Genomic DNA, 10242 nt, shown 5'->3' on the forward strand with positions numbered 1-10242 from the left:
GGATGTTTACACCTAACATACATGTGGAAATAGATCACACAACATGGGCAAAAGTATGCCAACAAGAAAGCAATACACCAAAATAATCAAAAGAAATCGGGTTAACTTTAACAGCCTGTCAGCTGATCAGCTAGTGATGCGCCGCATCACATAGAGATGCGCCGCATCTCTTTGTGGTGATGCGTCGTATAAATTTGAAACGCCGCATTTAAAACCTTCGGGACATTTTGGTGAAGAGATGCGCCGCATCAGTGAAGGGATGCGCCGCATTTGTGTGTTTCACGCATACCGAAATCTGTAAAATCCGTGCAACACTTTAACTCACTTTTAGTGGCGCTTTTATTTTCAAATTTTGTTTGCACCAATATTTTAACACACCGATACCCATTCCACTGCTTTAGAGGTTTAATTCCAAACTCACCTTGACTTTTAGGCATACATACAACTTTCCAAGCAATTTTGGCCTTACCTTTATCGCTTGGCCCTTGATTCCATCATAATCATAAATCTTTTAAAAGCCTATTTATCTCAATCACCACACCTTGAGAAATAATTGATCATATACATAGCATTGTATATGTATATTTTAAGTGCTAAAGGCTGAAAATAGAAATTACGTGAAGTATGCTTAAAGGATTTGGAAGATCCGCTGAAAGTTGAGTTCGCGGATCAGATTGCGCACTAATAAAGATTGCGGATTCCTTTCGCCAAGTCAATGCGGATAATAGTCAATCCGTACACCGCGAATATTCTAAATACTATAAATAGGGAGCTTGGCCTCTCATTTATAGGTTGTTGATTCTCCACCATTTGCTCTAGCCTTTGTAATTTTCACTTGTGACTTTGCCCAAGGAATTTTTACATTGTGTTAAGGTGAATTATGCTAATCAATAATCAAGACCGGGTCGGGGTGGTTGATCACTTGATTGTTAAAGTGAAAGACGATCACCAGGACCCAAAACAATCATCAACATCTCATTCCATCCCTTTAATCTCATTGCACTCAATCCTTTATTAAATAACTTTAATATAGGATTGATCAATAATATAAACAGAAGCCTAATATACTTGCATAAATAATAAAATAGAAGCAATTAACGAAGCCTACTAGCATAAGATAATTTTTTTTTAGGGAAAGTGAAACAAATTTCAGCCTCAAAATCTGATCAGCTACAAAAATTAGCAGAGGTGTATTTTTAACAACTTTATTTTTGTGAGAAGACAAATATGTACCATGAAAGAATATCACCTCATTTTCGTGAGTATTAACATTTAACATATTTTCTTTTCTTTTCATTTTGGCAAAAATAACGAAAATTTTAGCAGAAAATAGAAGACGTTTTCGAAAAAAAAACGTCTTTAACGAAGAATACAACCGGAGAACCCCGATGCGGGTCGTACCTAGAGAGATGACCTGTAAATATTAACATTGAACACCCCTAGATGAATATTATTTATCAGATTGTGCACTACAGTAACACAATGGACAATTTTGTTGAATTACAATGATGACAACGGCCCCTATGTAGCGGTTGTGCATGTCATCGTGGTGCCATTGACCACGGTTACAAGAACGGAAGGGAGTGAATTTGGTTGGCCAAATATTTTTTATTTTTTAATTCATCCAACTACTATTTATATTTTACACATCATTCACAACAAGCACAACACAACATTTTACTACAGCAGCTTATTAATCTCACAACAGTGTCACGTCAGCATAAATCATCTCATAACTCCACAAGACCACATCATTTACCATTACCATAGCAAATGGTCTCGTGATGAATTAACATACAAACATGCATGATGAATAATATGTGATTTTTTTTTAACATTCCTTCATGACGAGTTAATATTGATCATGATATTTAGGTGATATACTTCCTCCGTCTCAATTCTATTGTCCAATATTTCTTTTTGAGATGTCTCAAATTAATTGTTCACTTCTTTAAATAAAAAAGAATAATGTGGTAAAGTTATGGATGACAATGGATGTTAATTTTAAACATTGCTGATTCGCGTATATTAGTAAAAAAATGTATAATTAATACTCCGTATATGCTTTCTTATTTTATTATATCATAAACATGAGTATATAATTGAATAATGTTTTTCATGTCACTTTAAATTATGTAATGACATTTAATTTTGAATACTTTAATTTACATATACTTTATGAATATACTTTATGAATAAGATCCGCGGGTAAACCAGTAACCCGCGGATATCCGTGGATACGGGCATGAATATAAAAATAAATTCGTTAACTAAGATCCGTGGGTTAATGGATCATCAAAAAATCCGCATGTGCAGGTGATGGATGTAATGGATCCGCGCCCACGACGCGCAAGTGTCATCCCTAGGTAAAGTTCTTTCGTGCCCCTATTTTATATATATAAGAAAAAAGATGGGTAAAAAGTAATGGGTAAAGCTGGAAAATAAACAAAAAAGTAAATGCGTCAGTCACTTTTTCTTAAACTGTGTGTTTTTTTGTCTGTGGACAATAGATAGGGACGGACGGAATAATAATATTATATTTTTTGGGTAAGCGAGGAAACCCTCCTATGAACGAGCACATTGGCTCCTCATAGAAGGTAAAACCTCGGGTAATCAAGCCTCCCGAGCACGAGACCTGGTACCGAGTGAATTGCGCATTATGCGCACCCTCTAGTCACACTCTCTTTTTGAACAATTTGGCATAGCTAAGAATTGAACTCGAGTGGTGTGCTTCATTGGGCAACTCGGTGACAAGTGATGTACCTAAGAATTGAACCTGAGTTAGCAAAGTTAAATAGCTAATGCCAAACCATTGGACTAAGATAGCAGTTGTAATAATATTATATTAATAAATAAATAATAAATTTATTAATCCTTTGTAAATCAAACCAACTTTTGGCGGTTGTTAGGTTAATCGCCATTATTTCCTTAAAGAATATTTCCACCATCGTTGCCCATGTTATGCCATTGGCAAATCACAATTTTATAATAATTAAGTATAAACCTATGTATAATAATCATTTGTATTATTATTATAACACGAATACTTTGATCTCGTTGAGTTACACAAACATTAACTAAGAAATAAATTAAAATCAAAAAATGAAGAAAAAAACCATTACCCAATTCAGTAGTAGATTTACTTGCAAGTCACCATTTCTTGTCAATAGGAGTGATTTTTGCTGTTGGGGAACTAGCCAATAAAAGAACCTTTGAATGTGTTGAAACTTGATGATGCCCTCCTTCATTATTGCCCTTACTAACAACTATATTTACAAAAGAACCATCTTTTTCCTCTGTACTACTTGGTGAATCTTGATCCATTTTCTTGAAACTTGACTTTTTGTCAACTTCCATTTGCATCAATCTTTTTAGAAGCTTCTCCTCTGCATCTCTCAAGAACTTAAATGTTGGTGGTGGTGAAGATCTCATCATGTTATAACCAAGTTCACCAGATTTAAAAAGATGATTAACTCCATTGTTATTATAAGCTTCCAAATTGAAGTGTTGTGGGACCCTAAATGCTGGTGAAGCTAGAGGAGACATAAATGGTGTGTCTAAAGTATCAAGAATATCACTCATGCTTCTTCTTGTTGATCCCCTTTTGCTCCTTTCAGATTCCAAATCTTCTTTGGTTTCTTCATTAATTGTAAAAAGAAATCTAGGTGGGCCACATAAGTTATGTAGCCTCATGAGCTCAAGATCCAAACTTTCATCATCCAAACCCTTTGCAACCAAATCTTTAGCTAAACCCATGTCTGAATCTTGTTGTTTGTCCTGGGTTTGCAAACTTTTTTCTTGGGCTTTGATAGATTTTGAGGTTTTACAACATGAAGTGCAGGAAGAGAAGATAGCTGAAAACATATTGGAAGATGAAAAATGTTGGCTTTCAATATCTTCACTATTATTAGATAACCTCTGTTTCCAATATAGAAGATAACAGAGCTCAACAGACAGAACCAAGAGTACACATCCAAACAAGAAACACAAAACAATCTCTAGACTACTAACAGATGACATTTTACCCTTTCAAGAAATTCACATTTAATCTAGAAAAAATTTGAATTTTTCCAAGTATGGTGAAGACCCTTTACCTAACATTACCTAAAAAATTAAACTTGTGAAAAATTTTAACCAAAAAAGGACTCAGAAGAGCCAAGAAAAGTTAGACTCTCTAAAGAAACTTCACATGCAGAAAAAATAGTTGGAAACTGTAAATAAAGAAAGTTTTTCTTAAAGACCTCTAAACATATGCATTGATTACCTTGAACCAAGAAACTTAATTATAGTAATGACTTTCTGAATTAAATATTTAGTAGAAGAAGTATTTGGATTGATATGAATGGAAGAAGTTAGGGGGTGGAAGGTGTGGGTCACTGACAAAAATCATGATCTGGTGTGAATTTATAATGGAGTCTTGCAAACAAATGGTGTCATAACTCATATGGGTTGGCAGTTTGGCACTTGGCAACAGACTTTATGAAACGAAATGGAACACTATTTCGACTGACAATAATTTGTAGTTTTTAATGCTTTTAGAACCGCTAACCAAGAATTTAATTTTAATACACATGTTATTGTACAACCAATAATATTTAGAACTGGAGTGAATCTAGTGAGACTTAAACCCACACTTATATTAGTTGAGTTTCATATCAAAGTCCCTTGGCTCTGTTTATTTATGGTATGTCTTTCTTTACTTTAATTCTTGCCTACAACAACTTCAAGAGCAGTCGTTGTGGTTCAGCAAACACTCTTGACACGAATAGAGTTCCATAGTGATTTCATAGCAGTATGATTGACTTTGGTGTGGTAGAGGGAAAGTGGTCGGACGAATATGGGTGTTTGTTAAAAGTTCTTTGGCATTTATCAACGAATAATGGACGAGGATGAGGCGTTTTGATTTTTTTTTAACTCTTTTTCTACCTTTTTCATCATTTTTAACCTAACCTTCAATTATATTTTGCCAATAACCTTCTTCATTACAACCCTCATATCTAACACGTCACATGCATAACAAAAAAAAAAAAAAAACTCTTTCATCTACTCCACATCAGTACCACCATTATCTTTGGTCTAATGTGATAAATGTTAGAAAACATGGCATAGAATTAGCAATCTAAATTGTTCTTGAATCGTGTGAGCACTTTTTCTTTCGACCCAATATTTTACCTCGATTCACGAAATATACACATAGATAAGATAAGAACACAATTTGTGTTTTGATAGTAAAATCACCAAAATTCAGTATGAAAGAATTCAGAATTCAGTAAATTTTGATGGTTAAATCATGTGACCTTTTAATTTGACGGGAAATACATGTTCGGTGCTTAAAAAGTCGTTTAAAAGTAACTTTTGATTATCCGGTATGGTATATTACCGTTTGGTATACTATATAATACCAAGGGGGCGATGCCTTATTAACCCCCCTTGACCCCCGTTTTTCAATAATACAAATTAAGTCTTATAGAATACCATACACAATCTACAAACTCATTATTAAGTATAACTACAACTCATTATTAAGTATAAGTTGATAATCCTTACTTTCAAATATATCACAACTACCTATGATTTGTTAGATAACACTTTGTACAACTTCACATAACCATAAGGTCTATTTATTATGTATATCACTCGATTTGTAAAATAAATTTCTTTGAGAATAATACATATATACTTCATAATATATAATATATAATATTCATAAGAATACATATCACGTCATAAAATTAGAGATGTTTAAAGAATCACGTCATAAATGAATATAGAAGTGTTTTGCATTACATAAACTATTTTTCATGAGAAATTGGTGATTAAAAGTCAGAAGAAAAAAAAGTTGAAAAGTTAGTTGATTACAGAAGAGATTATCCTTCCTTTCAGAATCAGATTCATGAATGTACACATAATCTGTTGCCTGTTAACGCGTTTGCTTAATGCTTATTCATCTTTCTTTTCGAAAGGATTGAAAAGAGTGTAATACAGATCTAATACTTCTGCTTTTGTTTCACTTTCAATATGGGTGCTTTGTCCTCACTTATAACTAATTGACTTTTAAGGTTTCTTTTACTCTTGGGAAAACTGCCATATACAAATTTAACTACTTCGATTTAAGGTGTAACTTGAAGACACAAATTCAAGTAAAATTGTTCGAACATTAAACAAAAATGCCTTTTAAGCAATATGTAAAATTTACACCCCACCAAATTCACACCCCACATAATCTGTCTCGTGTTCTATCGTATATTTTTTCCAAATTTTTAATTTCAGTTAGTTCGTTTGGTTTAGTTCCTATTATTATCGTGTAGTATTCGGTTTAGTATTAGTTAATTTATTTTTTAGGTTTTTCAAGTGGTTGGGGGAGGCTCGTTTATATATAATTTTCTTAGTTGTTTTCTAGTTCTGTTGAGGGCATTTTCCGACCTCGTTTCTATATTAGTTTTCGTTTTTTTGCTTAAAAAAAAAAAAAAAAAAACCATTTATATAGGCTATAAGCTTTGGTAACTATAGATTAAGATAACACTAGTGAAAACCTTTTAATTATTTTTGCTGAGATCTAAATGATTATGTTATAGTCTTATGTGGTTTCCAATGTATTATATTATATTCTTGTAACATTTCATGGACTGATAGCGTATAGGAGCTAAGTAGACGCTAGATGGCTTAGTTTGAGGAGCATAATAAAAAAATCGTTCTTTAGGATATGAAACGAGGCGAAGATAAAATCATTCTGAAACCGCCAAATAATCTATTGTTGGAGAGCCAAAGTGAGCGTAGAAACAAGCTTCATCATTGTTGGAACATGGCCATGTGATTAGGGAAGTTTAAGTTGGTCCAGGTACCAACTGAAAACAGGGAAGTTTAGGTTAGCCTTGATTCTTGGCTAATGTTCTTTCGAGTCTTTTTCGTTAATCAAGACTAACCCAGAGGTAAATGATTGTAAAAAGCTGAGGTGTGAAGATTCATTCGTAAATCTAACTGTAAAAAAAACTGATCAAATTTTAACCTCCAAACATAAACATTAAGAAATTAACGGATGTGAGACACAAATGAGCAAGATTTAAACTCTCCAAAACATCAATTATCAATTTAACCATTAAAAACACATTGCATTAAGATCCAGATACAGACGATAACAAGAAAACTAAAAAATACAGTACCACATTAAAGTAAAACTCAACATAAATGGATAACAGACAACTAGACTACCATCAGATCACACCACAACCACCAACTACAACCCTTAACCACCAACCTTAATCCACCTCTTCAATTTTAGGCCCTGCTCCACCACTAGCACCACCAGCTGAAGGCCCATCCTCATCCATACCACCGCCCATATCCGGCCCACCAGCACCACCTTGATACATCTTAGCAATAATCGGATTACAAATCCCTTCAACCTCCTTCATTTTATCTTCAAACTCTTCAACCTCGGCCAACTGATTACCATCCAACCACTGAATCGCTTCTTCAACAGCATCTTCCACTTTCTTCTTATCATCAGCTGACAATTTCGAGCTTATCTTCTCATCTTTAATCGTGTTCCTCATGTTATACGCGTAATTCTCCAACGCATTCTTCGCCTCCACTTTCTTCTTATGTTCTTCATCTTCAGCCTTGTATTTCTCTGCCTCCTGCACCATTTTCTCAATCTCCTCCTTCGACAACCTCCCTTTGTCGTTCGTTATCGTGATCTTATTCTTCTGCCCAGTCGTTTTATCCTCTGCAGACACATTCAAGATCCCGTTCGCATCAATGTCAAAACACACAGTAATCTGCGGGACCCCACGAGGAGCTGGCGGGATTCCAGATAACTCGAACTTCCCTAGCAAATTGTTATCTTTGGTACGCGTTCGTTCACCCTCGTACACCTGGATCAACACTCCGGGCTGATTATCTGAATAAGTCGAAAATACCTGCTCTTTCTTGGTCGGAATTGTGGTGTTTCTTGGTATCAACACCGTCATAACACCGCCAGCAGTTTCGAGCCCCAACGACAAAGGAGTGACATCCAACAACAGCAGATCTTGAACCTTTTGGTTACCTTCACCGCTCAAGATCGCAGCTTGAACCGCTGCACCGTACGCCACGGCTTCATCGGGATTAATACTTTTGCAGAGATCCTTTCCATTAAAGAAATCTTGTAACAATTGTTGGACTTTTGGAATTCGAGTTGAACCACCAACAAGAACCACATCATGAACATTGCTCTTATCCATCTTAGCATCTCTCAAACACTTCTCAACTGGCTCCATACATTTTCTAAACAAATCCATATTCAATTCTTCAAATCTAGCACGAGTAATCGTCGAGTAGAAATCAATACCCTCAAACAAAGAATCAATTTCAATAGTCGTTTGAGCAGTTGACGAAAGAGTCCTTTTCGCTCTTTCGCAAGCGGTCCTCAACCTCCTCAAAGCCCTAGGATTCCCACTTATATCCTTCTTGTTCTTCCTCTTAAACTCTTGAACAAAGTGATTAACCATCCTGTTATCAAAATCTTCACCACCCAAATGCGTGTCTCCGGCCGTTGACTTGACCTCAAAAATACCCTCTTCAATGGTCAACAGAGACACATCAAAAGTACCACCACCCAAGTCGAAAATCAACACATTCTTCTCACCAACACTTGAAGCTTTCTTGTCAAGCCCATAAGCAATGGCGGCTGCAGTGGGCTCATTGATGATTCTCATCACATTTAGCCCAGATATCACACCAGCATCTTTAGTGGCTTGCCTTTGTGAGTCGTTGAAGTAAGCAGGAACCGTAACAACCGCGTTCTTTACGGTTGAACCGAGAAACGCTTCGGCGATTTCCTTCATTTTGATTAGGACCATTGATGAGATCTCTTCAGCAGAGAATTGTTTATCCTCGTTTTTGTATGAAACCTGAATCATGGGCTTGTCACCGGGCCCAGGGATCACTTTGAACGGCCAGTGCTTCATATCACTCTGCACTGATGGATCAGAAAACCTTCTTCCAATTAAACGTTTAGCATCTGCAAAAAAAAAAAAAAAAAAAAAAAAAAACACGTTAGAGCAAATATAATTAGACTTAAATTCAGCTGAAACAAAGTAATTAAAACAAATACAAGCTAACAGCATTAGAAACTAATGAGAAAATAAGGTTTGAACCACATAATTCAATAGGTCAAACAGAGTAACTAAGGTTCATGCAACAACTAAGCAATGATATATTTTAGAACTACAAGTTAAAAACTTTGGGATTAAGCATCCATTAAAAGTATTCCGTTAAACTAAATTATAGGTTCATTGGTTGATTAATGCTTTTAATTGAATAAATTTAAGCGAAAGTAATTATAATTACAAACATACGTAGTATGACTCTAGATAATTATCAAATTCATTCATTAACCCTAAAAGGACCAATATTACTCTGTTCAGCTTTCAACTAATATAATCGGCTAATTCAAATTTTCAGTAGTTAATTAATGCTTTTAATTGAATGGATTTAAGCGATAGTATTACATAATTTCTTCAAAACCCTAAAAGGACAATATTCCGCAACAAAAACGTAACTTATATCCCAAGATCAAAATACGACAATAGCTTCACACGATATACACAATAAATCAATTCAATTATTTCAATTAGAGAATTAAATATTAAATAAAAGGACATGCAAAAGTTACCGAAAACAGTGTTGGTAGGATTCATGGCGACTTGATTCTTAGCAGCATCGCCAATCAAACGTTCGGTATCCGTAAAAGCAACATAAGACGGCGTCGTTCTGTTACCCTGATCGTTTGCTATTATCTCAACTCGATCGTGTTGCCAAACACCAACACATGAGTATGTTGTTCCCAGATCGATTCCAATTGCAGGTCCTTCACCTTTTCCAGACATCATTCAAATCGAATTATAAAAAAAAAATTGCTTTTTCTTTAAATTTAAATGCAGAAATTTTTGGATCTTACGAATGCGTTTGTTGAATTTCAATTGAGGATTTATTTATGAAAGTAAAGGGGTGTTATAAAGGGGAAGGGAGGGTTTTCCAGAAGGTTCTGACCTCTTAAGAGAAGGCAATTGTCAAGTTTTTGAGCAACGGTGGAACATGCTAGATATAATACTCCTTCTTCTATTTTTCTACTTTGTATTTAATTAAATTAATGTATTTATTATTATTTATCAGGTTTCTTCGAGATTCTTCCGGCTATCTCTACAGTGACGAGTTTAGCTAGAGACCCGTGGAATTACGAAACACCAATAGCTCGAAAAT

The 10242-nt window shown here is 34.9% G+C and overlaps 2 protein-coding genes across 2 annotated transcripts; both read right to left on the minus strand.

The window, feature by feature from the left end:
• Window positions 1-3033: 3033 nt before the first annotated feature.
• On the minus strand, window positions 3034-4194 carry LOC139876342 (uncharacterized). The gene has a single exon (XM_071863652.1). The coding sequence runs from the start codon at window positions 4018-4020 to the stop codon at window positions 3151-3153; it is 870 nt and encodes a 289-aa protein (XP_071719753.1). The 5' UTR covers window positions 4021-4194; the 3' UTR covers window positions 3034-3150.
• Window positions 4195-7059: 2865 nt separating this feature from the next.
• Window positions 7060-10026, minus strand: LOC139886635 (heat shock cognate 70 kDa protein 2). The gene is made up of 2 exons (XM_071870568.1): window positions 9656-10026; window positions 7060-9001 (listed from the first exon to the last, which is right to left on the minus strand). The coding sequence occupies exons 1-2, from the start codon at window positions 9870-9872 to the stop codon at window positions 7257-7259; spliced, it is 1962 nt and encodes a 653-aa protein (XP_071726669.1). The 5' UTR covers window positions 9873-10026; the 3' UTR covers window positions 7060-7256.
• Between the last annotated feature and the right edge of the window lie 216 nt (window positions 10027-10242).

The sequence above is a fragment of the Rutidosis leptorrhynchoides genome, chromosome 1 (genome assembly GCF_046630445.1).
Source record: "Rutidosis leptorrhynchoides isolate AG116_Rl617_1_P2 chromosome 1, CSIRO_AGI_Rlap_v1, whole genome shotgun sequence".
Taxonomy (NCBI): domain Eukaryota; kingdom Viridiplantae; phylum Streptophyta; class Magnoliopsida; order Asterales; family Asteraceae; genus Rutidosis; species Rutidosis leptorrhynchoides.

Coding starts and splice junctions, on each gene's coding strand:
- LOC139876342 (XM_071863652.1), bottom strand. CDS start 4,020: ATGTCATCTGTTAGTAGTCTAGAGATTGTTTTGTGTTTCTTGTTTGGA.
- LOC139886635 (XM_071870568.1), bottom strand. CDS start 9,872: ATGATGTCTGGAAAAGGTGAAGGACCTGCAATTGGAATCGATCTGGGA. Junction 9,002..9,655: donor TCCTACCAACACTGTTTTCG/GTAACTTTTGCA, acceptor TTTTTTTTGCAG/ATGCTAAACGTTTAATTGGA.